At 37.7% G+C, this 26,799-nt stretch overlaps 4 protein-coding genes across 4 annotated transcripts; 3 read left to right on the top strand and 1 right to left on the bottom strand.

Moving 5' to 3' along the window:
• Positions 1 to 5,139: 5,139 nt before the first annotated feature.
• Positions 5,140 to 7,089, top strand: ccl25a (chemokine (C-C motif) ligand 25a). The gene is made up of 5 exons (XM_041991429.1): positions 5,140 to 5,215; positions 5,725 to 5,808; positions 6,069 to 6,186; positions 6,320 to 6,416; positions 6,535 to 7,089. Exons 2-5 carry the CDS (start codon positions 5,745 to 5,747, stop codon positions 6,562 to 6,564), a joined length of 309 nt encoding a protein of 102 aa, XP_041847363.1. The 5' UTR covers positions 5,140 to 5,215; positions 5,725 to 5,744; the 3' UTR covers positions 6,565 to 7,089.
• Positions 7,090 to 10,602: 3,513 nt separating this feature from the next.
• On the bottom strand, positions 10,603 to 14,223 carry LOC121644977 (serine/threonine-protein kinase NIM1-like). Its single transcript, XM_041993248.1, has 4 exons — positions 14,154 to 14,223; positions 13,750 to 14,025; positions 12,303 to 12,571; positions 10,603 to 11,823 (listed from the first exon to the last, which is right to left on the bottom strand). Exons 1-4 carry the CDS (start codon positions 14,221 to 14,223, stop codon positions 11,068 to 11,070), a joined length of 1,371 nt encoding a protein of 456 aa, XP_041849182.1. The 3' UTR covers positions 10,603 to 11,067.
• Positions 14,224 to 16,455: 2,232 nt separating this feature from the next.
• pnhd (pinhead) lies at positions 16,456 to 22,229 on the top strand. The gene is made up of 7 exons (XM_041993247.1): positions 16,456 to 16,462; positions 18,056 to 18,151; positions 18,349 to 18,485; positions 18,834 to 19,110; positions 19,607 to 19,788; positions 20,560 to 20,618; positions 22,002 to 22,229. The coding sequence occupies exons 1-7, from the start codon at positions 16,456 to 16,458 to the stop codon at positions 22,150 to 22,152; spliced, it is 909 nt and encodes a 302-aa protein (XP_041849181.1). The 3' UTR covers positions 22,153 to 22,229.
• Positions 22,230 to 23,736: 1,507 nt separating this feature from the next.
• On the top strand, positions 23,737 to 25,585 carry LOC121644852 (anti-dorsalizing morphogenic protein). The gene is made up of 5 exons (XM_041993093.1): positions 23,737 to 24,127; positions 24,229 to 24,365; positions 24,469 to 24,591; positions 24,692 to 24,881; positions 25,161 to 25,585. The coding sequence occupies exons 1-5, from the start codon at positions 23,803 to 23,805 to the stop codon at positions 25,583 to 25,585; spliced, it is 1,200 nt and encodes a 399-aa protein (XP_041849027.1). The 5' UTR covers positions 23,737 to 23,802.
• The last annotated feature ends 1,214 nt before the right edge of the window (positions 25,586 to 26,799 follow it).

Genomic DNA, 26,799 nt, shown 5'->3' with positions numbered 1-26,799 from the left:
ACATCTCAAAAGTTGAAACAGAGGCAGCAAAAGGCTGCAAACGTAATTGGGGTTGTATTAAACATTTCCCTATTGTTTGTTCATACTCCAGCATCTTTAGCTTTATACAACAGCAGTGTTGCATCTGTAAAAAAAGATACTAAGACTGTCTAAAATGCCACATCAATTCACCTGTAATAAGTTGATATTGATTGTAATGGATAAATGTAATTGCAATTTGATTAAGTCTGATCTACCTGCACAGTGATTAATGAGTTTATTAATTACAAGTGGCTTCAACAGCAGCTACAGTTATGGATTGCTCCATTCATCTCTACTGTTTTGTTCTGCAGTTTATCCATTGTCACAACGTTCAGTTGGTTAGCCATCACCAGTCTATCAATCTGGATTTGCAGGTCCCACCGTATCCCAATTTTGTCTGCACCACCTTTTGTGTACAATATCTCCCACTTCATTCAGTAAAGATGCTACTGTACTTTTTCAGCATCTTGGTTATTCCATGTATGCTGTACCTGCTTGCTATTTACAGCTCATAGCTATTTGCTTGACCGTCTTTGAAGCCTCTGCACAGCCTGCACATGGGGTCCTGCCTGATGTGGTAAACCCTGGACTGTGCTGCTATTGACTTTAGCTTCTGATCTTGTTCTATCACGAATAGTGTATCTGTGCTTTTTTTCAGTCGGCTTGAATCCTGACAGAATATAAGTTTGTGCCTGTTCAGTCATTGAAACTTCTGAACCAATACAAGAAAAAGAAAAGAATTTTAGGCTTCTGGCAGCCAGTACACGACACTCCTTTTGACAATTTTCCTCAATGTTTAATCAGATTTTCCTTTTCTGGTACATTGCAATTTACAAACGGAAGGTTGCAACAGAGGTAAATGCTCAATCAGTACCATAATCCAGTCTATAACATGTGAGAGCACTGTGTTCATCAATGCTGTAGTTTTTTCATACGGTGTGCCAAAGTAAAGAGAGTCAGGCACTGATAAATAGTTTCTCAGACATGTCTTCTATCAAATGCAGGTTAAATGACAGCAATGATGAAGGGATAAAACAACATATCATATTGTCTGCAAGGAATGCTGAGGACAACATAGTGTATCATTACATGAACTGAGTCCAAGTCTCCCTGGCAGTGGACCATCATATTCCGACAAATAGTCAGTGCCATTAATCCATCAGGATTTTTCAAATATACAAGCCAAGAATAGAGAGCCTCTCTGCCAATCTTTTTTTTCTTCAGAAAGGTTGTGTTGCCAATGAACATTCAGTACATCGTGACTATAAAAAAAAATCCACAAATGCAGCAGGAAACTTTTTACAGCAAGAACAGGATTGCACAAGACTGAAGCAATTTGTAAATAAATCACAGCACGCCATAAATAAATGATATACTTCAGAGCCTGGGTGGCATCTTGAGAGAAATAGATAATTCTCTGATTTTTTATTTCGTAAGAAACAGTGCACATAAGTGTGTTTGAAGTAGTTTCTAACTGAAGATAGTACCCTTATCCTGCAGTCAAAGAAAGTGAAAAGAAAATACCAAAGTGACGCTTCAGTGGATGCTAGCAGATAATGTTAGCACTGACACGAAGCATAAACAGACAGTGGCGCTATCAGATGTCCACTCAGACGCTGAAGGCTCATAAATGTTTGTCACATAAAGTTTAACAAAAAATCTACTGAAAGTGACTAATTAGGCTATCTACAGGGGTTTCAGGAAACAGTCTGAGTGGATATGCAATATATTGTAGTCTCTTACTGTTAACATTAAGCAGGTAGTTTAATTATAATTAGTTGTACTCGGCAAATTTAGACTCAAGGGTCTGTTCCCATAAGTATCATATGGATCCAGCTAACACAAGGACTTTCAGAGTAGACAGGATGACATGAGCTTGGTAAGTTTAAATGTAGCCACAGGAAACGGCACCAGATGTTTCCTGTATGATAGCTTGAGAAATGATGTTAGAAGTAATGTAGAGGATGTCCATTGTTTATTAACCTATATAAGGCTGCTGCTATGTATAGTCTTTAGGATTTCTACAATTGGCCCTGAAACCTCACAGATGCTGCAGATCTGTTTAAGATGTCACTTTTTGTAATAAAACCTTTTTTTGTTATACATTAAGTTCGTATTCAGAGCTCTTTTTACCTCCAAGTATTTTTGCCACATCATGTGCTTCAAGTAATTCACTACAGAATGGTAGCACAAACCAGAAAGAGTAACCACAGTCACTTCACAGCAACTACAATGGCAATGCTGAAAATACAGCACAATAGTACATATATGATGTTTTTACTACTAATGTTTTACAACACTACAGCCAAGTTCTTTTAAAAGCACTGAGAAGCATTAAAGACAATTTATGTGTTAACATCAGAGAGGCACAAAGCCTAGCCGAGTAGCTTAAACTGTACCTTACCAGACTTGCTCCTCATCAAGCATTATTTTTGGCAACTGTGATTGGTCCATCCCGTATTAACAAGATGTAATACTTTACTTAAATATAGTGGTGTTAAAACTTGCTGTTAAAACCTAGCAAGCTGTAGTAACAATGCAACAATGGTTCAAATGTCATAATATCTACAATCAAACCTCGGTATCTTGAAGGGTATATATATCTCATCTTGAGATGTCAAACTGTGTCTGTATTTAGAAAAGGAAACAATTCAGTCACTGAAGAATTTTTGAGCCTTTATAGAGAAACTGTACCATTTTGCAGTGGGGGCCACTGCTGTGGTGTGATACTCAGTTGCCATGTGGACACATTGTCATCAAGTCAATAGTTGTGTGTACCCTCTCTGCCTTTCAGTGCTTTCTCTGCTTTAGTAGTTTCTTCAACATCATTGCAGCTAGACCAAGTAGTCTCAAGATCACTGAATAGCTTTCAATGTAACTTTTGTTTGAGGAGATCCCACCAGCATTTAGGGGTTTCTGGGGTCTAACGAACAAAGAAACATCTGAGGGTGTACTGGAGTGTCTGGTATCAGGTTGGTCACAATAGATCCTTTGGGTTTTTGTGGGGCAGGGTCTTTGTAGAAGAGTATTGCTTCCCAGTCAGAGCCCATCAGATAGTTTGGAGTCTGGGTTGCTACAGTTGGGGAGTGCTGTTGCTATATGGGGGGTGGGGGTTTCACATAGGATGCATGTGAAAAGGTAAAATGCATATAAATGGCAAGATGTGGGTTTTCCCACCAGAACATCGTCTTGTGTTATTCCCTTGGCCTTCTCACAATGGTTATAAACCTATAGCTGATCAGTCTAACAGCTTTTATTATAAAGTGCAATGACTTATTACTTATTAACTTCCATTTCCTCCTTACGATCAGTTCCAAGGGTCAAAATGGACGTCTCATGCTATCAGGACAGCTGAACGCTATCAGTGCTCAGGCCGCCCACAGCTTTTATGATCTGATAAAACTTTGTATTGAAGCTGTTGGGGATTTTCAAATAAATTCTTGTAAATGAGAAATGGCTAAACTTCCCCGTTTATACTTTTCTACATATAACCGCCATTTTTTATTTTAGTCATTCATTTTATGTGCTGCTTATTCCAATTCAGGGTCACAGGGAAGCTGGAGCCTATCCCAGCAAATAGTAGGTGAGAGACTCATGTTTTATTTCTGTTTGCTTATTAAAGTCAATGAAAAAGTGGAACTAAAAGACAAACATCTTGCATAATGTCTTTAACATAGAGGTAAAATGTCATATCTGTGGGGCTTGGTGATCATGTTACCAAAAGAAACTCAAGTTTGGGGGTGGAAGTTTTATATATATACATACATGGTTTTAATCAGTAATAAAGGGAATGAAAACAACTGTGTAGTGTATGCAAAAATTATATGACTTGACTCACCAGCAAACAATAAACACAAGTAAGTGACTGGCATCTTCCCAGGTCTGATTTAATATTCCAGATATTCCTAAAGAAGATTATTGCTAAAGAAAAGCTCTTTCCATATTCCTCTCGTGGATTACCATCACAGTTGTTGTTTCTTTGCTTCTTGTGGTTTGTTTCCAATTAAGACAACTACTTGTTCTGCTTCATGTTTTCCTTACCAATATGTACAACAAGGGATGCTAAAACCTTACAATTACAGCACAGAAGTTAATTCTGCTGTAAGATAAGTACACACCCAGTTTCTAAATCAAAAACACAGATTGTGGTGCATTCACATTGGTGCTTTAAACGAACCCTGGTTCACTTCCATAGATAGTGCAGTTTATTTGGAAAAGTGCATTTGGACTGTTATGGACCAAAGAAGCAAACTCTGGCCCACTGAAAAACTGAGGGTCTCAGTTTTCTTGAAAGTGAATCCTGGTACAGTTTGCTTGCAGTGCAAAGGAAGTGTCGTAGAGTTAAAGGCTGAATCCAACAGGCTGGTTAGCTTCCTTCCTCTCCTGTTGTTCATGCTGGACAGATTCTAGTGAAAACTGCATTAGGTTTGAGCACCAAAGTAAACACAGAAACCCCAAGACTGCATAAACTATATTATATAAATATTGTTGCACTATTATTTACTTCGTGGCTAATCAATGATCTTTGTCTTTCTTCTTGGTCAGTGGTTGTTTTGGGGGAAAATCACTCCTAGTGAGAAGTTATTGTAACTGCAGGATATTGTTCAGGGAGTTTGGTTCACTTGAGTAAAATGCAAACCAAACCAAATAAAGGTGCAAAATTCTTTAGAGTTCCCTGGCCAATCAGTCCAGGGGACTATCCTTGTGTGAAGATGCCCTAAGAAACACATAAGCTCTTCTCTCCAGATTCACAAATGCTTCATGCTTGCATCTACACCTCAAACCTTTAACCATTTCATTCAACTGTTCTTGACCTAGATTGCAAAAAGCCTTTTGTTTATATTGTGTTCTTTTATAAGTACACCCATCTGTCTTCCAACTACACCTGTATGAGATAAAGGAGGGGACATATGCTTTTGAAGATTAATTGTTAGATTCAATAACACCAAATATTTTTGTATTTCAGTCATCAACTCAGTGAAAGGTGCTTAAAACAGCATGTCAGGGTTTAACTTAAGTGAACTTTAAAAATGGAAAGACCAAGAAGATGAAAGCCATGAAGTACAAAGGTTAGTTTCAATTTATGGAAATACGATATCCGGGGTATGCCCCTTAGCCGAAAGCTTTATAAGAGAGTGTTGCCTGTACAAGTTGATAGATTCACAAGAGCTTCAACCTACATGTAGTATCAGAGGTGAGTAATCTTTATCTGGTGGGGAACGTACTGTCACTAATTTTCAGTAGACAGTTTAGCTATATAAGATTAATTTTATTAGTTTTAAGTATTTTATGGAACTACTTTTACTCCATCAGTGCCACGTACATCTACTGTTTCCTATGTGATGTTAATGTTCAGAGCATTCAGAGTTAATTCTCACCTGTCTCATTTTTTTCAATTTTGCATTACTGTTTCAAATTAATTGTAATCTTTTAGACCTAAGATTATTTTATTCACCAAGAAGTAAAATCTTCTGAATATTAAGATTAAATTGTTATTTATTTATTTATTTTCCCCCATTTAAGCTGTGAGGGAAATTTTTCATACATACATGCTGTGTGGAGAAACAAAAACAGCCAATGAGAAATATTTGCTTAAGACTTAATAAGTAAATGGTGACAGTGTGAGGAACTGAGGCACAGTAGTCACATTAAGAAGGCTGTCTGAAGATAAAATGAATAACTTCTTTCTGGCTTTTTCCACAGTTACCATCACAGACTTCACCATGCAGTTCAACACGCTGTTCTTTGTGGTCCTCCTTTCTTTTGTCTGTTTTGCACTGACACAAGGTAAGGCTTTACGGAAAAGTAGGTACTATCTGTATATAGTATCATTCAGCATGCAATAAAAAGCAGTGAACAACAAGATAACACGAGGGTCAGTGAGTTTGGTTTATTGTGTTAGTACCTGCTTAGGTGGATCTAACCTACAGTTTTTGCTTTTAGTGCCATCAAAATTCTCAAACCGTATCAGGTTTCTTGCACAGTGTCCTTATCATTGCGTTCATAATACAATAGCTCTAAACGGTACTGGGTTTCTGAACTTTCAGGGTCCTTTGACGACTGCTGTCTGAAGTATGTGAAGGAAATCAAACAACACAATCTAAAGCATGTAAAGAATTACAAGCTTCAGATGGCAGATGGAGGCTGCAACCTCCCTGCTGTTATGTAAGTACACAAATAACAAGAGCGTCTGTTTTAAAGTGAAAATGATTAACAATCATAAACTTTTAACCTTTTTTATTGGAACAGACGTAATTTTTTTGAAAAGGAATATTTGATTGCATCTTTTGTCTTTTAGCCTCACCATGAAGAAGGGGCGTAAGCTTTGCGCAAACCCGAAGGAGAAGTGGGTCCAGGGACTACTGGTCAAGCTTGATGAAAATAAGAAAAGAAAGGTAATTACAAGAGTTTTTACTTGAACTGACCAATTAACTGACTGTCGTTTTGCATAGAGTAAATAGAAATCTAGAAAGAGTGAACTGATGTTAAAACGCATGTCTTTGTTCTTTATAGCACCATCAACCACCTTCAAAAAGAGGCTGAGGGTGACTGTTTGCTACAATCGACCCCGTTCATCTTTTTTGCCTTCTGCAGTCTTATTATTGAGCAACAAGCAGTTTTATGGTTTTATGGCATCTTGCTGGAAGGCATTTGAAAAGGCTGGCCAAAGAAAATACTGTAGTACTACTTTTGCTTTCACTCAGCACTAAGATAAAGGTCAAAGGCTGGTCTAGTTGCAGTTCTAGAGGTTGGGACTCCTGAAGCTGACTGATCACCACACAATATATATGAATGCCTTTAAATGCATGGCTGCTTCAGAGGAAATATTTGTGACAGTTATTGTGTCTTTTCAGACATCAGATATTAAATAAGCTGTTTGATTATGTAAATGGTGATGGAGAGTAAATTAATTATCTAACACTGCTGTATCTATTACATTTATAATATTTACACTTATCTTTCAAATCTTTGTATATGTAAACTGTCGAGTTGTAAATTACTTTTTGAAATTTGTGTCATTGAAAAGTAGAAACTCTGTCTTAATTTCCATTAAACATTTTATCTCTACTTTTTCATACATGTTTTCTATGTTTTATTACAGTAAAAGTGTTCCAATAAAATCATTACAACACACTTTCCTGTCGAGTCCCAGTTGGTGATGTTTATACAATCATTAAAAGGACAAAGTGTGAAAAAGAGATAAGAGTAACAGGCTTTTGTTTTATTGCTCAATGAGTTTGACCTTAGACTTGAGATAGAAAATAATCATAGAAGATAAGATTTTGATATGAAGAAATCTTAACAAGCATCACACAGCAACAGACCAAATATGTACATTTTCAAAACGTGTGCACTCTTATCATCTAATTCTACTAGAATTCTTCAAGACTAAATACGCTTCAACAAGACACATGATTCAACAAAACATATAGTAAGCAGTAAATATGTTACTAATCTCACAATAAAAGACCTTTGAAATTAAACTATAGTGCAGATCATTGCAATAAAATGTACCAACATTTTTTTTTTTAGTAGTTTAGTATTTGTTGAATTTTTTTTACTGTATGGTAGTAGTTTTAATGATTGCTTTAACAATATGGCAGCTTTTTATGTTTCTTTTTCTGCATTTGAACCAAAGCATCAGTGCAACTCCAAATAGTTCAAATTAATGAGTGACTAAATGCCATTTTTGCTAAATTTGTTAAGTTAATGTTTAAAAAAAACTTGCAAAGTGACTTTGAATTAGTTTCTTGATGTTGTGCAGGATGCTTGTTAACCTTTGAAGCCCATATTTAGGACCAGTGCAAAAACTGTGCAGAAACAGAGCAGGCACAGGCAGCTTCAGTGAGTAAAATCACCTGATAATTAACATCACTATCTGATCTGTCATGGAGCTAGATTTACTTGTTGGTTCATATGTTTCTCTCTCATCTCTATGGGCATTTACAGGAATTGCTGGGACTTGCAGCTGATAAAAATCTCACTGTGTGATGCATTGTGTTTGACTCTGCTGTCTGTGGAGATTGATGACTTCCACCCACTGGTGCCCTGCAGAGGCTGCTTGCAAGATGAAGCAAAGATAAGGTATGCCCCCAAAGAAATATTCTAAGAACCTAAAGGCCTCTGCTGTAATGCATTCAATATGTGATGTTAAATAAAAGTAAGAAGACTTTTACAGCTTCTGACAGTTCTTCTTTACTTATACTTTGGTGGCAAACTGTGAGGAGGAAAACTCTTGCTATGACAGATTTAAAGCTCTTCAGTCAAGATTTAAAGGCAGTGAATCCTCTTCAAACGGTTGAGATGTTTGTTTGAATACACTGCCAACTTAGCTAAGGGGCAAAGGTGATGGATACCCTGACTAATACAAGATAATTACCAGTGCATTAATCGCTTATAGAACCCTGATGGACATCTAAATTGCATCGATTAAGGCTAATAGATCACAGGTAAAAGTAATGTGTTGCAACTAGAAGATGACAGCTGCAGAAGCTTTGTTTCTTCAAGTTTATATCACAACATAGCTGAATAAAGTGCTGCATTCTTTGTTTTTGCATGCTGGGGCAGAAAGACTTGTCTGTTTAGCCGCGTGAGCAGAAATTTTAGACGATTTTTATGAAGTGGAAAAAACTGAAAGTGAAGTGTGCAAACAAAAAGCTGGAAATATCAATTTACTCAGAAAACAAAACTTACGCAAATTAAGATGTTTGAACACATACTGGAAGCTAAAAGGGTTTTAAAATCATGACATGAAATATTACAGGAGACTCATAAAACAACAATGAAGTCACACTTTCACACCTTTATTTTATAAATGGATGTACCAGATTGGTGCCAAGCATCAACACCTATAGGATGATTCATAAAATTTGAAAAAGGGAAATGAATACAATGAAAGATGAAAGCAACTGTAAACATTACACAACACAAAGTTATTTGAAAGTGACATTATATTCACTGGAATAATATTTTGTGTGAACACTAAACTGTCATAACATCAGTTTTCTTTAATCCAGAGCCATCGCTACAATAAATCAAACATATTGTGCTAAAAGGTGGTCTATAATTTGTCAGGCTAAGTTTATTCACTTGAGCATGCTTAAGTTACAGAAGATTTTCAGATTAAAATGAAAATTACATGAAGTACAAGCAAACTTATTTCATTTAGGTTTTTAAAAAGCATTCATAATGCAAGACATTCAATAGTTGGCAACCCTAAATTTTAAGCACGTCACTCCAGATATCTTCAAAATTAATTAAACTTAACCAGTTTTTTTAAATCCTGATATGTTCCTATTAGATTTCTACGGTTACGGCACTTGGAAATGTTTCCGTTGAGATTTGATTGCAAGGTTTGCAAATTTTATATATTTTTTGTGTTTTTTGAAGTGCATAGTGGCATCACAAAATAGAAGAATTACAACATTCAAATAGAGACGCATGTTAAATCCATCCTGACAAATGAAACATGTTTCTCACATTAATCATCAGCTGTTTCTGGTTCTAGACAATAAAAATGAATGTTAACTAACAAGAAAAAATAAAAAGTGGACCCATCTTAGAGAGAATATTTGCTCTTAGTTGCAGCAAGGCATTCACATCTGTTGTCCTCTGTTGTTTATTACAGCTATTCCAAGCATCACCAATAACACTACCTTGTTATTACACTATAGATTATTTCTGAAGAGACATTCAAAAGGTACTTTCAGATTTATTTGACAACTGAATGAAAATGCAGTTCATGACATTATTATTGTAGCCTCTGTGCTGGTACTTCTGCCACACTTTTTTCTTCTTTTACATTTCCCATCCTCTTTGTAACAGCAAATTTCAGCTTTTTCCACAAGTTTTTAAAGGAATTGAGATCAGCATTCGTTTGTTAGCTTGGAGTCCATCTTTTATTGTCAGTTCTTCCGTTGTACAGCTGGATGTGTGCTCAGTTTGTTTTCCTGCCAAAAGATCAGAGGCCTTTCCCTTCAGTTTTCTGACTCTATCTACAAAAGTGTTTGCAAACACTTGTGCCTTTTTAGTGTTCTTCTTACAGTTTTTTATCCTTCTTGGCTTTCACTTGTTAAGACCTGCTTGGTTGAAAGTGCAGTCTATGTTATAGGTTTATAACACCATTGCAGATAAGTCCAATCTTGTCCATTGTGAAAAAAGAAACTAGAAACAATCAGTACCTTTGTACGCAGTGAAAGTATCATTTACCAGCTGACTCCATCATTTGGAGATTTAAAAGACTGGGTGAGTCAGGTTTACACTTTGTCAAACTGATTTAATGTCATCAAACAGCTGGTAATAATTATCACAGTTTTATGTTTTACTGTATTTTACTACATGAAAGCTTGATTTGTGGTTCAGTACTTCAGGGAAAGACTAATAAATAATCTAAAATATGTCATTACTTTGTCATTTAGATTTTCTAGCATACATAGTAAGTAGAATAAGTAGCTAAGCAAAACCAAATGCAAATGCAACACTGAATTTTAGATCCCTTTTCACCAGCATCATCTCACAATTTCTCAATGACATGCAGTCACCATGAAGTAAAGTTGTTGAGAAGATGACCCCCTCCCCCCCCAAAAAAACTGTGTGGTGTCAATATTCCCACACTCCTGTTGCCCTACTGAAGGAGGAATCCATTGGTCATTGTAAGCCCTGGAGATGTTTCTGTCATGCTCAGTGGGTTTAAATAAAACTTACATTGCAGAAACTTTAGCTGTTATTATAGTTGCCAAAAAGGGCCAAATATGTTCATGGAGTTTGCCACTGTATGAATGCTTGACTTTGCATTCAAAGAAACCTTCATGATAAATGAATCCACGTTTTGCTATTTTAGAAACGCCATGAAAAATCAGGACAGTTATGACAGAAAGCTTCCCACTGAAGCCACAGCTTTTGTTTTTAAACCTCTGTTTGTGTATAAAGGGGACAATGGGATGATATTAACAACTGTGCCAAGAGGAGTCAAACTTGCATCTACTCCATCAGAAAGGAGGTACCAACATTTTTTAAACTGTTGAATTATACTTGTGAGATGTTAACCTACATGATGATACAGACCACAGAGTGGCGCTTGTGCAACAAGCCGTCTGATCCTGCTCTTCGTCTGGGTCTGTTCTGGAAATCTCTGGCGCATGTTTGACTGAAACCCATAGCTTCTACAGATCTCCTCCTCTGGATTCTATGAAGTGAAATCCGGTAGGCTCCAGTGATAGAGCTTCTCAGGTCTAAGCTGTTGTTGAGAAGATGGCCCTCGGTGATGCCAAGATCTTCCAGGACCGCCTTCACATTTAGCTCATCTGCGTTAAGGATGTAGTTGGGATCGGCCAGATGGGAGGGTGTTGACCTGTAAGATGGGTAGGCCTGGGGATATTCAATGCCTCTCATCCAGTCACTTGTCATGATCTGTGTCACAGAGAGGCGGTCCACAGGAACTGGCCTCAGGAGGCCCTTAATAATCTCCTGGCAGGACTGAGGTACATAAGAAGGAATGGCAAAAGAGCCTTGCAGGATACAACATTTCAGCCTGTTTGTGGTTGTAGCTTTGAATGGCATTGTGGCAGTTACCATGAAGTAAAGTAAAATACCCAGCGCCCACATATCTGCATATTGTCCAATGTAGCCTTTATCTTTGAAGAGTTCAGGGGCTGCATAAGGTGGAGACCCACAGAATGTGTGAAGTATGTTACTGGAGCAGCAAAATGTACTAAAACCGAAGTCTCCCACTTTAATGCAGTATGTGTTGGTATAGAACACATTCTCAGCCTTCAGGTCCCTGTGGACAATATCATTATCATGCTGGAAAAGGAGAAAACAAAGAAGGTATGAGCATTGTAAATGTAGGTCACATAGTTTTCCCTCTTATTCAACAGTTTTGAATGAAAACATGTAATCTAGTAAAAGTTCAGCCAGCCCAATCTCATTATAGAGCATGAAATAATTGGTCCATGGTGCAATATTGTACACTTTAACAAAAGAAACTCAAAAACTATATAAAGGATATATTTTCCTTACTCTGTTCCCAATGCAGATACAGCATAAGTTTCAGCTCATCAGCATGTCAACATCTTAGCTCATCTCCATAGACTGTCCTACATGATAATGTCCAGTCTTTACATCCTGCTAGTTTTCACCTGGCCACAAGAAAAGCAGTAGATGCTGATCCCGGGACCAAAAGAACACCAGTTCAAGACTAACCCCAAACAGTTTTTTCAACAACCAAATATCAATCCTAAACCATTTTTAAAATATTCACTAAATAGTTGCTTTTGACTCACCATATGCTTGACTGCAGACAGGACCTGTGAAAACACAAGTTTGCTCTCCAGATCAGACAGGCGTCCCCTGGTGCTGATATGGGAGAACAGCTCTCCTCCACTGGCATACTCCATCACCAGGTAGAGGCGCTTAAACGTTTCCACCACCTCATACAGGCGCACTATGTTGGGGTGGGCAAGCCTCTCCATGCAAGTGATTTCAGAGGCAAAAAGTGACTGAGAGTGTTTGCCCAGGCGCTCTTTATCCATGACTTTTACTGCCACTCTTTCTATCAGGTGAAGACAGATGGAAAAAGGCAGTGAGGCAACAAGGAACTAAACATTTACCTTCACTAAAGACTCCTTTTGTTGTCATGAATTGTATGTCTTGGCATTCGTCTATGTGCTGATCCAGGCTTCCATTAATTCCCTGTTTATCAGTATCACTGCCACGTTACACAAAAGCTGAGGAGGGTGAAAATATAGATTAGTGGATGGCTGGCTGATGAGATTAGACATGTCTTCTAACATCTGGAATGACCCAGACTGACTAAGGTGTGTCCCATGAGCTGAATCTGATGTCTGCACATTCATCTTAAAGCTGAGAGTTCCCACTGAACACATGACTCAGGTCATTAAGCAGACAAGCTGCTGTATCCTCCACAGCACAACTCTCAGAGGGATATTTAAGCCATGTCTGCATACACCACATAGAGAAAATCCTAAAAAAAAATAACTGTATTTCTATGGTGCAAAAATATTTTGCTATATTTTTTAGTGTGAATGCTTTATCTCACTTTAGGTGGTTAAAGGAATGAATGTTTACTGGATTTATTGACCTACATGTATAATGAGAATTCCTCAGATAAAGCTGCAGTTAAATCAGGTTGCTGATGCTAATTATATTAAATATTTGTCTATATAACATAAGTTGTCATACAAGATCACCTTTTCCATTTGAATACAATGAAAATGAATTAAGATGCCACACAAATATATTAAAGAATAGAGCATCTTTTGGGTGAATAGTGGAACACTGTAGGATACAAATCTGCAATATTCCATGCAGTTACAACTTTTTATTATCCTTTATCATATTTGTATGGCACCTTAATTCATTTTCATCATTTTCAAATGAAAATATGGATGTAATAAGAAATGAGGTTATATGAAAAATGTTTAATATATTTTGCTTTAGCAACCTGCTTTAATTGGAAATATTTTAAGTTTATCAGAGCAATTCATCATTATACATTTACATCAATAAATCTCATAAACTTTTCCTGCTTCCTTAACCACCTAAGGTGATATAAAACATTACAGATATTTCTATTTTAACTACAGAGTAATCACAAAAGTACAGAAATGAAAAAGCCATGATTTAAAACATGCATTCCTGTGTCCTACCTGATCACTGATGAAGTAAATATGAAGAGGATAAATAAAGGCAAAGAACCCAAAATCTCACCTTTGGTCAGGTCATGTATTCCCAATCTAACCTGCGAGAAGTTGCCAGAGCCGATCTCCCCCCTCAGCTCATAAAACCCCACACGCCGGCCAAATATCAGATCATTCATCACCCTCTCTGAATGGGTCAGATCATACAGGGCCTTCCCGAATGCTGTGCGCTGCATCATCTCCTCATCCTCTGTCATCTTATTGATGGTGTCCACCTTTATGTTGTCCTTTAGGGATGTCTGGATGGCAGTTTCTTCTTGGCGGAAATTTGTCTTTAAGTGAGAACCTGAAATGGAGAAAATAATCAAGTTAAGGTCATGCATTGGCATGTATGGTAACTCCTATTATCAGGAATGATTACTGAGTATATTTCTACATTATGTTGGATGTAATTAACATTATGTCTGTACTTACATGATTTTCCTCTTATGTTCTTCTTGTTCTTCTCTATGTTGACTGTAATTTTTCTGCTGTGTAAATACATGATTTCTATCCAGCCCACAAAAACTCACTCTGCTGTTATGTCCTCTTGCAGATTTTGAAAGACACAAAGGTTCCAAATTACCAACAAGTTCAAGTTTCACAAAGCAAAAACTCAAGGAAAAAGATTGTCTAAAAAAGATGTGAGCAACTTCATATAAATTCAAAATGGTCTGCATGCATCAGGAAAGATCCTCAAAAGATGATGTCTGATAAATAATAAACTGCCTGTCCAGATGCTGCTGGTGTGCGGCTGCTCCTTCTCATCAGCTCTCTAACTGTGCAGCAGAGATGTATCATGGTGTGTAATCCAGAACTACTACATAATGCCCTATAATCCCTATGTGCTGGACTCCTCCCATGCAGACAGACAATAGACAGGCTTTAGAGGCCCCTAGACATGAACATAGCACCTGATGCAGGTCCTTGAACAGGACATTGATGAGATTACCTATACAATGCCCTGTACACGGCAATCATTTTTGTTTGTGGTCAGCAAGCTATGGCAAAGTTAGACGTGGTTGAAGCAAATGGGATTTTTTTTTTACTGTATTATTAATCACAGCTAATTTGTTTTTAAGATATCAGAATCAAAATGCTTCCAGAGTCTGTGCTAATCACAAATGACAACTAAAGTTCTTTCTTGAAAAATGTTTTATATTTACCTCACTGTCATCTAAAAGCTAAAGAAAGTAATCATTGAGGTGGGAAGGGATTGGGGGGGTGGGGGGTTAGAAAGTGCCTCCTGGCAATGGATGACACAGCAGCACAGTGACCCAGACTCTGACCATGACACCAGACAAGCCGCACAAACACACTGACGTCTGCTTCCCATCAGTCTCGCCAACCTGCTTTACTCAGACTGGACACAGGGATTGTCTAGCAGTCATCAGGCATAAGCTGCTTGTTCATGTCACCAGTGACTCATAATGTATTCCTTAATGAACATCTCAACACGTGCACTGCTGAACACAGAGAGAAGACTGGATTTAAATCAGTAGCTGTAAATGGGAAGTTATACAGGCCATTTTACAGACTTTAAAGAGCCACTTCTTGAAAACTCGCAGTGCATTATCAGTCCATGCGCAATAATTTCTGATTAAAGATTAACGATTAACATAATGGTCTTATTATAGCACCATGGCAGTAAAATTAGCATAAAACTCTATGAGCAAGCCATTTAACACACTGCAAGTAGGACAACTAATAAAGAAAAATGGAATACTGTTGTAGATTCAAGTCCATAAAAAGACTGTAGCTAATCTGGAAGAGCAGTTGTCTACTAACCAGCAAGTCGGTGGATCGATTCCTGTCTTTCACACACTCAACCCTACACTGCCTCCTGATGTGTCCATTGGGGTATGAATGTGTGTGCTAGTTAAACCCCTTTAATAGAAGTGAATGTGACATGCAGCATGTTTTGAGGGGTCAGCATGTGAATAGAAAAGTGCTATGTGCGTACAGTTTGCTTAAATATGGGAGCTGTTTGAATACATTCAAGTAGATTTTAAAGGAAGAGGATAAAAAGAAAAACATTGAGAAATTGCAGCTGGAAAATCTGTAACAAGCTGGCAAAGATGACCTGCTAAGAAAGTGAAAAACTCGTTTAATACTGGATCTTGCAATGAGACTGTATTTCACTGAAGAAAAAAAAACCTTTGGATCTTACTGTACAATAAAAATAAAATTAAAAATTAAGTAATATCAGCAGTTTATTCTGTCCTCTGAAAGATGGGCAAAGATGGGCAAAGATGGGCAGAGGTTCTCCAATTTATTCAAAATAAATAAGTTGGTATAAAAAGAATAAATTAAAATCACTGAACTGTTTATTGTTTACTAAATAAAGATTGTAAGAGATTTACATCTCCCTTAATAATTATATTATTAAACCATTCAAGCAATATGAAGGAATTCCACTGTGCAAAGGTCAAGTAAAAAAGTTTTATTTAGACAACTTTTATCTCTAATTACTCAGACATCACTGCATCAAGAACATTCATTTATCAGCTAACATTTCAACCACATGAAGAAGGGATTACTGTGGGAAAACTTTGTCAAGCACTGCAACAGAGTTTCACTGATAAAAGGTACTTAAAACTTTATGTGAAAAGTAGCCTTATGTTAATCTTAACCAGAGGTGGTATTTCCTTGCTGGGCTTAAGTCCAACTGGGATGGAAGCATCACACAGTGGAAGTGTATGCTGTGGTCAGACCAGTCAGCAGTCATGACGAAGAAATGGACAGTGTGTACTCCAGACCAATGATGAAACAGATCATCCAAACTGTCCTCAGCAATGAGTCTAAAACGTTTTCTCTGTGATGCTATGAGGTTTGTATGAGTGCTTTTAGCAAAAGTCATTTACACTCCTGTGATTAAAGATTCAGAGACTTCCACAGATTCAAGAAGAAAATGTAAAATATCCTCAGTTTAATAAAATAAAGTCTAAATCATGTCTAGGACTTCCAGGAGTTGTGATTGGCTTACTGGGGCTAATGATGGGTTTTAGGATCACTACAGATTTCAGAGTAATTTGTTGTTACTTAAGGAATCAACAATTAAATTTACTTTAGGGTTAGGAGTGTCACTTTAATCAAAGTGTCTGATGGCTCTCTGAATGATGATCCTTTAATCTCCGGGAAAATGAGGAGATCACATCAACATATCAAAGTAGGACATCTTGACAGGAAAAATGCAAGTGTTTCCTTCTGTTAAGTAATATATATATATATATATATATATATTTAGACCTGGAGGCTGAAAAGAGATAATAACCATGAAACATTACCTTCTCAGAAAGATGGATCTTCAATCTTTTTGCCAAAATAATTTTGAAAACCAAGGAAGCATGGGTTATATACTGCTTTTTACTCTATTCTTTTCTTCTCTTGCAAAGAAAAGAAGGAGAAGAGATTTAAAAGGCAGGACTGAGGGCGTCTGACCATTTGGTGTCATGTTGAATAAACACAAAGGTGCTGGAGGTTTCTGAAGGGAAGGCTCCAGGCCCCCATGCTGATCCTGTTTATGTGTTTGGGCCAGGTTTTGTTTTAAGTCAGAGGTGCTAAACACCTTCCCCCTGAGATAAAAGATGATTAATGCCTTTGAATGAAAGACACTTTAATGGCTCAGGGCTACTTAAGCTCTTCATTAGTGTGAGCTCTGGTCTGCTCATCACATTTGAGCCACCAGGTCCCTTTGCTGCAGAAATAGAGGCGCTGGGGACATTTCCTTTTAAGTATCCCCTGCTTGTAAAGAAGTCAGCATGGGAATTTGATTAACTCTCCCCTTTTGATTCCACACCAGTCTGAAGCTTTGCTTTTGGGTGATATTTGAGGCAGAAGGTTGATCCTATATAAATATCTGAGGCAGAGGGGAGAAGAGGGTCACTCAGGAGCTGACGGTTGAAGAGTAGATTTTGCAAAAGTCATGGATGTGTCCAAACATATCTTTCTTTTGCTCTGTATACTCCATCTGATCTGTAAGTATATTTTGCTTCCTCTGATTTTCTGTAGCTGCAAACTAAATGTTGTGGACTGTCATTAATCTGCAAAAGGGCATTGACATAAACTGGTATTTACCTAGCAATAGGTGAAGCTATTAACATTCAAGTGAACTTAATTCACTTTCCATTCATCCAAATATTAAACATTATTCTGCAAACCCAGAATAAACATTTTCAGATGAGCATAGCAATCCATTAATTAAATAAATCCAGAATGATTTTATTCATGGAAAAAGATAACTCTCATCTGATGTGACATGCTTTCTAATAAATGTTCTTCATACCCAATGACCCAGTAGTCACTGACAGCACAGATGCTTGTCTTGTGTTTTCTAGTAAGTGGAGCATCAAGTAAAAACATTGATCACAGAAAGCTGTTCACACAGCGAGTCTGCTGCAGAAGACAGAGCCACTTTGCATACATTGGCCAAGGTAAGGTAACTCATGTTGCAGAATTCTTCTCCCTGTCATCATAAGCATTGTCTGTTTCTTTATTTTCTGCAAAAGCTGAAGCAAGGTTAACACTCATATATCCAAAATCTAAAGCTAAAGGGATGATTTATAATTAAAGTTAAAAAATTTGAATCAAATAAAACCTATTGAACTTTTTTCCGTCTCTCCCACATCAGACATTTCTGGGAGTCCTGTCAGCATAGATGTGGGTCTGTGCAGGTCACACTGCGGGGTAACAAGACCATCACATGACGCAGGCCATCAGGAATACTCTAAATATTCCTCCATGCTGGAATTTCTCAGGAGCAAAAAGGTAGTGAAAGAGCTGTTGCAGTTTTGTTGCCACAAGAGGGCACTGTAACTTAGCGATAATGTCTCAAAGTGTTCCAGAGTGATCGCTCTGTTGGCATATACCTCAGTAATGATTTTGAAAATAAAATAGTAAATAAAAAAAAAATTAAAAAGTTCCTGATAAATTAACTACATTTGTTTTAATTTTGCATAAACTATAATAAAAATGTTTTAACCATTGATGCGCCAGAATGATTTGAATCATCATGATTTAAGACATAAAACATAATCTGACATGTTTTTCTTTTCTTTTTCCCTTTTTTTTTTTATTTTTATAAAACAATTACCAATTTCTCTCGGGATACAAAAGATGAGGACGCGCGTGCCCCTTGCCTCTGAGAGCTCGGAGCCGCTGAACCAGCTGCCGTCCTGCGGAATGAACCAAGTGTGCGAGCCCACTGGTTTGCGCGTGGACCGGGTTCTTTTGTTCGAGGGACCCCGGGAGGTGGAGGTCATCGAAGAGTGCCACTGCGAGATAAAGCTGAGCCAGTGCATCCGCGTGCCCGCACTGAAGACTTACTATTCTGAAACACCGTATGAAACTGTCATAGATGTGGGAGGATGTTCACGGTCCAAAGGATCCCCAGGTGTGTGTGTGTGTGTGGTGTGTGGGGGAAGTACATGCCTAAAACTTATATTGATAAGTGAGGACGAAGGGATGAAGCAACCAATCACAAGCAAAACACAGCGGGAAGCTAGCCTGCAATGTGTGGAACAAGTGAAAATATCTCTTTTAGATTTCATGTATGTATATTATTAATTATATTATATATATTTGCACATTATATTATATAATATTATATTATATTATATTATATTATATTATATTATATTATATTATATTATGCAATGTGTTGCTGTTTGACAGCAGGAAAGCAAACAGCAAAAATCTACAGTTCTATACATATTTATTTTACCATATTTATATGAGCAAACTCACCTTCATAGCAGAAATTGCACTCGTCTTCAAATTTTATAGGTTTGAGTTTAACTTGTTTAGAGGGACTGAATTTTAAGCATTGCTGGTTAAAATATTTAACATGACAACAGATTTTAACTGAGCTGCTGTTTGATGCTTCACAGAGGGATTCTCTTGCGTCCCCACTAAGTTTGACTCAGCTTTGGTGGAAACCCCCAACAAAGTGGATCTGATCCAGACTGTGGTGGCCTGTGAGCTGAAGGAAAGCTGCTACAGGGTTCCATATGTGGAGTATTATTATGAAATAGTCCACCACGCAGATGGAGTCAAAGAGGAAAGACTCAAAGTGAGTGTGACTGATTCAGGCTACAATAACATAATTTTTTCTTCAATTAGCACGGCATACTTACCAGCAAAAGTGATTCACTTGTGATCTAGGTTCACACTCTCCTTTGTAATCAAGTGTAGAGGAAATGGGGCTTTAGCTGAGTGCCAGACAATAATTAAGTGTTTTTATTCATCAAACATGCATGTGGAAGACAGCCCTTAATCATATTAATCCTCTGGCTGGCACCGCACATCCTGGATGTGAAAGACTTTAGGAAGTGTTGTATTCTTGTTCACACGCAAGCACAGCCTGGCAGATACAAACTTCAGCAACACTTGTGGGTAATTTAATAATAAGATCACTATTTCTTTCTATTATACTAACTTTTGATATCCAGCTGTGCTTTTTTCATCCAGAAAACATCAAACTAAACTAAAACAGCTTGTTTTGATCTGCTTTATATCTAAAGGTGTTTCAACCTATCAGAACTTTCCTTTAACATAATATTCAGCTTTCAGCTAGCAACGCAAGATTTTACAGATTTTTTAATTCACGTTAAATTCATGTGCTTCAGTCTGGGTTGCCTGCTGTGTTTTAGCACCAAAAGTGTGACTGGAACGCAAACACAAATGGCCCCTGCAGGTGTTGAATCAAAGCAGTTAACATGCTAAACAGCAGCTGACCTCCCCCCCTCCTCCCCCTCCTCCTCCTCCTCCGACTCAACTGGGTCAATATTTGTGAGCAGCTTTGAGCTGATTTCCCTCCCTCTGTGTTGCTAATTTTCTACAGGAAATAGATGTGGGCAGATGTTTGGGAGGTTGTACTACAGGAAACCGATGCCTTCTCAGGTAAGTACGAACACAGCTGTTCCACACACCCTCGTACACACCTCCTCTGCCTCCTCTCATAACAAGTACCCGAGAGCTCTGACACCTTCTGCACTCAGCATGTCGCCTTCATTTGAATTCCTGCACCAAATGTCTTTTTTATACCTTCAGCCTGAATTTAAGATCACAGCAAAGAAACAGTAGCTATCTGCAAAAAATTTTTATTTTATGAAATACACAAATGTGTGATTGTTGATGTGCCAGGAGACATTTAACAAAACAAAATACAGAAAAGTTGCTTTTTGATTCTATTAATGTGTAGTTCTCTGGAATTTACTTGACTTTTCTGTTAATATATCAGACCATTCATACTATATAGCATTAATGTGATCAATTTCTTAGTTTATCATAAGAATAATACTGTTATCACAGAAAAATGAACATGAATTCTGCACAGAACAAAAATAATCTGAACATTTGATGCTGCAGTTACATTAGCAGTGACATAATTTGCATCAAATGTGGTCATTTTAATGTTATTTCATAGTTTCTAGCACAAATCTGTGTTTTAGGGATTGTACAACACCTACTTCTTAGGCTTCTGCTTAAAATTTGTATACCCATAACAAACAACGTTTGTATCTGCAATCACACATTTTAAATGCATCAAATCTCATTTAAATTTGTTTTTATTTTTCCCTATATTGAAATGTTTTTAATCACATGCACTATGTCCTCTTTGACCCTACAAAACATATTTAATCTCAACAAGATACAATACACTTTATATGCTGCTGTGTGTCTTCATGTTAAAAACAAGGTCTCTATATGAAGGGCAGTTTGACAAAAAGCATTTAAGCACACTTGGATAGATCCACAACTCATGCTGGACACATCTGACTACATAGATCTATTAATCTTGAATTACTTAACTTCCACTGCATCTAACCATGATTTTGTATTAATGTAGGTCTAGTTTTGAATCTTCCTGGAGTCATATGAGTCATGGTGAGATTTGTTAAGAGGTGTGAATATCAGTATATGCATTGCTGATGAAGAATAAATTAAGATGACACAGCGCAGTTGAAAAATGTTTAAAATGGATTCATTTAGGATTAAAATGAATATCCCTTTAGGATATATAGCTGTAACTTTAAACCTCTATCAAATCATAGTAAAATATGTGATCATTATCTCTGTAAAGGCCAACTCTGATAAATGAAGCAGAACTGAACTGAAGAGGTTTTAGTACATATATAGTTCAGGTGAGGTCTCAAAAATGGTCATTTTGGCAGTTGGTTATCTGTTCCCAAGATCCTCCAACTGGGGAATCTTAGGTTTTCAAAGGTTAAGGATAGTCTTTGGTAGAGAAAAAGTCATTTTAATCTCGTGTTTCTTTTCTAGGAGTCCTGCTGAGCCTGAAAACTGCTACTTGTGGTCTGAAAGACAGTCAAGGACTTGTGTTCCTCAAGCATATGAGAGTCACAGCTTCCTCAACCAGCATGGATTGATTCGCACGGTCCTCTCCATCACTTCCTGCTTCTGTCAAAGCTAAACATGGTCACTTCTACTGGAAAACAACTCCCCAAGGATCCTTAGTGGCTTCCAAAGACTGGCTCACAGTTTAGACAATTACCCCCCAAGAAAATGCTGTCAACAATTTGCTACCTTAAAGTATTATTGTATTATATGTAATATATGTACAAATGATAATTTTGTAAATAAATTTAATGAAACAATCTCAATATTTGTGATATTTGTTACAATCAATTGAAATTGAAACTTGCTAATAAGCGTCCATGAAAAGTCTATGATAATCTATTTGTATGTGTTTACTCATTTTACTTTCTATATTAATATTCACACATCACAGTTAAAAACGTTTCTATGTTTCAGACAGAAATAACTCCCCTGTGTTCAAACAATCTAAAACCAATCTTGGAGTATCAAGTTCTGCCTACAGCCTTCATAAACATCATTACAACTCATCATTATTAATACATTTTTTACCACTACAAATTTGAACCCTGGAAGTAAATGAAGTTGTGTCACAAATCACAACTCTTGACAATGAACCTTTGAAGAAAAACTTGGAAGCAGATGACACGAAATAATTGCTGCTTTGAGAAAACACACGTGCAATGAGGTGAAACCTCCTTATTTTCATATCGACATGTGAAACAACACTTTTCTGTCACAGTTTTCTGTTTCGTCTAAAGGGAAACGGTTTATGGCTTGCCTGTAAGGTGTCATGTGGAAAAAAGAAACTTTGATCTCTTAAATGTTAATTACTCTGGAGGAACCTTTTCCACTCTCCGTGTGTCTTTCTTTGCTTGTGCGTAATTGTGCGTAAAGATCAAAGGGAGCAAATGACAGATAGTTTCCTTGGAAGCAGCATAAACGACTTTGAGCTGTACATAAAAATAAGCAAATTTAAGACATAGATTTAATGCAAGTGCAGGATTTAGATGAAGTCATTTCTACACGAGCAATTCGTCCTGTGCGCAGAGAAGTGGTCGAGGGCAGACTTTAAATAAAAATTTCCCTGAGCAAGAACATATGGGCTATACCAGGGTGGGAAAATCATTCTAGTGAATATGTAACTGTAACTGTAGAATTGCCTTGCAAGTAGTCAGTTCAGCTTTTTTTTTTTCTTTTTCTTTTTTTTTTTTTTTGAGATTATCCAGCTGCAACTAGATAAGCAGCTATGTAAATCTCTCCAAGTGCAAGCAGCGACACCTGAGACTTTATCGAAGTAATTGGTTTCCACCTAAAACGGTGTTCCTATTATTCTAAATTAATGGATTCATTTAGGCACCACTGACCTCCCACTGTGAGAACTCGTCCTAAAGAGATCGCGAAAAAAAAAAAAAAAAACCCACAGAATTTCCGAAGAAGTGCATTGGTTGATCGGAAAAAATCCCCTTATTCAAAGGCAGGTCGTTGTTTATTTCAACCTTTATTGCCAGACATGGAAACAATGGCCTTGAATAAAATCTCCAATCGAGGTCACACCTTCTTAACATGGCCATTAGTCTTCCTTTACATTCGCTGATTGGTGATTTACATTGGCAGCCAAATAGCATCTTTACTGCTGTTTACTAAGAGTTTGGGGGCCCTGAAGAGGGAACAGGAGCATTTGATATAAAAAGTCGCGCTTCCAGGAGTCCTTGGTCACACCAACTCCTGCGCTCCAGGGACACCGATGCACTGGGAATCTACTCATACTTCAGAGATGTTGCTGTTTCTACTGAGCTTTGCCACTTGCTTGTGCATCACCGCTGCACGGCCTACGATCGGCGAACAGGAGAATGATTTCACAGCCGAGAACGAGTCAGAAGAAGTCCGTTCAGCTGCCATCAAGAGGCTTCTGGAGGTTTTTGGAATGGATGACCCCCCTGCTATCCATGGACACAAGCAGCCACCGCAGTACATGCTTGATCTATACAACACGGTTGCTGATGTGGACGGTGTGACCAAGGACCCCTATCTTCTGGAGGGGAATACTGTACGCAGTTTCTTTGACAAATGTAAGATCTGATTTGTCTGCCTGTGTTGAAGTGGGTTATTAGAGGATGTAGTTTATTCAACAGTTGCCTGTGGTGTCTAATAATAGCATTTTCCATTGCAGTGCACAGTGAACAGGTGGAGTTCAAGTTCAATTTATCAACTGTTGCAAGAACAGAGAAGATTCTCACTGCAGAGCTCCATCTCTTCAAGCTGCGACCTCTGGCAGCACACACATTAAACAGACATCACTTCTGTCAGGTATGTAACCAACATAAAACCTAGCTGATTATTAAAATATAAAACAGACTCCAATACATGTCCCCTTTTCTAAATCTGGCTGTATCTTTTCTACATCCTTTAGGTCAGTGTCTATCAGCTGCTGGATAGCATCAAAACCAACAACACACAGGAGAAGAAGCTGCTTTCCTCCCGGCTCATTCCAGTCCACTCTACAGGTTGGGAAGTGTTCACAGTCACACAAGCAGTAAGTATAACCTTCTGTAAAAACCGTACATAAAATGCTTTTAGCAAAAGCTGGAAAGTGTGATAACATTTTTAAAACTGACTGATGACTTTTTCTGAAGGTCCGCTCCTGGATGGTAGATGAAGGCAGTAACATGGGGCTCCAGGTGGTAGTTCGAACACTAGGAGGAACCCAGATGGATATGAAACTGATTCGCTTTGCTTCAGGGCGCCACCACCATCAGAGCAAGCAGCCCATGTTGGTTCTCTTCACTGATGACGGTCGCCACTCTGCTACACTTGAGAGCACAGGTGGGATTTGTGTCAGTTTTGATGGATCAGGCTATGCCCAGTTTTAGTAAAACATAAGTGAATGTTCTGTTTGGGCCTGACTATGAAAATGCATGACTGCAGAATCATTTCATTATTGTTATGCAGTTTATTTAATACACTCATTATACTCTGCAAATATCCCACAGACAATCTGTAAAAGCTCTTTAAATTTCTACTACCCATCTTCTCCTTGTATTCAGAGCATATATTGTATCATTTAAAACATTGTATTTGCTAATTAAAAGCTCTCCATTCCAGATCCACATGAGGCCATAGCCACTTCCATCCTCCCCCAGGCGCCCATGTCAGCCCCCTCGTCCCGCATCGCACGCTCCCTGGACTACAGCGAAGAAGAAGGTGTGTCTAAGCCCTGCCAGCGCCTACCCTTGTACGTGGACTTTGAAGAGATTGGCTGGTCAGGCTGGATCGTATCTCCCAAGGGTTACAATGCTTACCATTGCAAGGGGTCATGCCCTTTTCCTCTGGGTCAGAACATGAGGCCAACCAACCACGCCACCGTGCAGTCCATCATCAACGCTCTGAAGCTCATCAAAAGCATTGAGACGCCGTGCTGTGTACCAGACAAGCTCTTTTCAATCAACTTGCTCTACTTTGATGATGATGAGAATGTGGTGTTGAAACAGTATAATGACATGGTGGCTGGAAGCTGCGGCTGCCACTGACACCAAACAGTCTAACACATCTTTAGATACAGATTAAAGCTGAAGAATGTAAATTGGATTTTTATACACAGCCCTTGACCCTAAACCGAGTAATGTGCTAAATCCTATGAGTGACATTGTAATATATGTAAATATCCAAAAAATATAATATATGACTGTGATGGGAGTCCAGCAAAATATGTAAATGTGTTTATTTTATGTTTTCTGTTGTGAAGGATTATACAGCTGTAATAAATGGTGTATATACAAGGTGATAAAAGAAATTCATTCAAAAGATTTCACTCAAAAATATTACATTATTTCAGGAATATACTTTAATTGATAAGCAGAACAAAAGTAAAATTTTCTTTCATCAGTTATTTGATGAAGAAGACAGTTCAACTGTTTGGTGTGCATCAGAACAATATTCGAAGGAGTTAGATGACAGTGATAAATAGTCAAACATGCTTAATTCTGAAAGCTTAAATTGTTGCAGAAAGATATTAAAGTGAACTTGTTGTGGTTTCATTTCAGACTAGTTCTATCTGTTTCCCCCTACAAGCATGTCTCAACAGGAGAGATGTTGCACTATGCCCACATTGTTATGACTTCCAGTGAGTTGGTTGATGCTCGTAAGTCATTCTTATCTTTAAAATGATCTCAGTGATATTTTTAAAATGACTGGTGCATTAAGTTCTGCTGGTGCATAACATAACATCCAAAGTCTCACTTGCCTATGCAACAATGAACTATGCAATAGTTCATTAGGTCTTATGTTTTTCAGATTATTTGTAACTCCAATGTTTTTAAGTAGTTTATCAGGAATTACTCTGTTCTGTACTGTCTCTTTATTATATAGTACAAAGTTACAATAGTTTTTATATGGCTAAAACAATATATCATCACAAGATCACTTAAATACACTGAAAAGATTTAACTTCTCTGAAACACAGCAGGGCCCTGTGATGGACTGACAACCTGGACAGGACGCTGCAATGTCTCCATTTCACCACCAGAGGGCACTGTTAAATCATATAACTGGTGTCCCTGCGAAGCGCCTTCAAGTAAACTTTTATTATAAGATAGAAATAATACATCATTGTGATGTTTGAATGTAAACAGCAACCCAATATGCACACGAGACTGTCAGCAAGTTTCCTAAAACATCAACAACAATGTAAATTAAATAAATACCAACAGACTTGTATTTTTTAAATGAAATTCCAACTTTTAAA

Source organism: Melanotaenia boesemani, chromosome 8 (assembly GCF_017639745.1).
Source record: "Melanotaenia boesemani isolate fMelBoe1 chromosome 8, fMelBoe1.pri, whole genome shotgun sequence".
In the NCBI taxonomy this organism is placed as follows: domain Eukaryota; kingdom Metazoa; phylum Chordata; class Actinopteri; order Atheriniformes; family Melanotaeniidae; genus Melanotaenia; species Melanotaenia boesemani.
Note: the sequence above shows the minus strand (reverse complement) of the source record. Positions and strands in the feature narration are given on the sequence as shown.

Excerpts from the sequence above, each read along its gene's own strand:
- ccl25a (XM_041991429.1), top strand. The coding sequence starts at position 5,745 with ATGCAGTTCAACACGCTGTTCTTTGTGGTCCTCCTTTCTTTTGTCTGT. Across the intron at positions 5,809-6,068 it reads CTGTTTTGCACTGACACAAG|GGTCCTTTGACGACTGCTGT; the intron begins GTAAGGCTTTAC and ends CTGAACTTTCAG. Across the intron at positions 6,417-6,534 it reads ATGAAAATAAGAAAAGAAAG|CACCATCAACCACCTTCAAA; the intron begins GTAATTACAAGA and ends TGTTCTTTATAG.
- LOC121644977 (XM_041993248.1), bottom strand. The coding sequence starts at position 14,223 with ATGTATTTACACAGCAGAAAAATTACAGTCAACATAGAGAAGAACAAG. Across the intron at positions 14,026-14,153 it reads GAACATAAGAGGAAAATCAT|GTTCTCACTTAAAGACAAAT; the intron begins GTAAGTACAGAC and ends TCTCCATTTCAG. Across the intron at positions 12,572-13,749 it reads AATACATGACCTGACCAAAG|AAAGAGTGGCAGTAAAAGTC; the intron begins GTGAGATTTTGG and ends TTCACCTGATAG.
- pnhd (XM_041993247.1), top strand. Across the intron at positions 18,152-18,348 it reads CTTTGCATACATTGGCCAAG|ACATTTCTGGGAGTCCTGTC; the intron begins GTAAGGTAACTC and ends CTCCCACATCAG. Across the intron at positions 19,789-20,559 it reads TCAAAGAGGAAAGACTCAAA|GAAATAGATGTGGGCAGATG; the intron begins GTGAGTGTGACT and ends AATTTTCTACAG.
- LOC121644852 (XM_041993093.1), top strand. The coding sequence starts at position 23,803 with ATGCACTGGGAATCTACTCATACTTCAGAGATGTTGCTGTTTCTACTG. Across the intron at positions 24,128-24,228 it reads ACGCAGTTTCTTTGACAAAT|TGCACAGTGAACAGGTGGAG; the intron begins GTAAGATCTGAT and ends TTTCCATTGCAG. Across the intron at positions 24,366-24,468 it reads ACAGACATCACTTCTGTCAG|GTCAGTGTCTATCAGCTGCT; the intron begins GTATGTAACCAA and ends TACATCCTTTAG.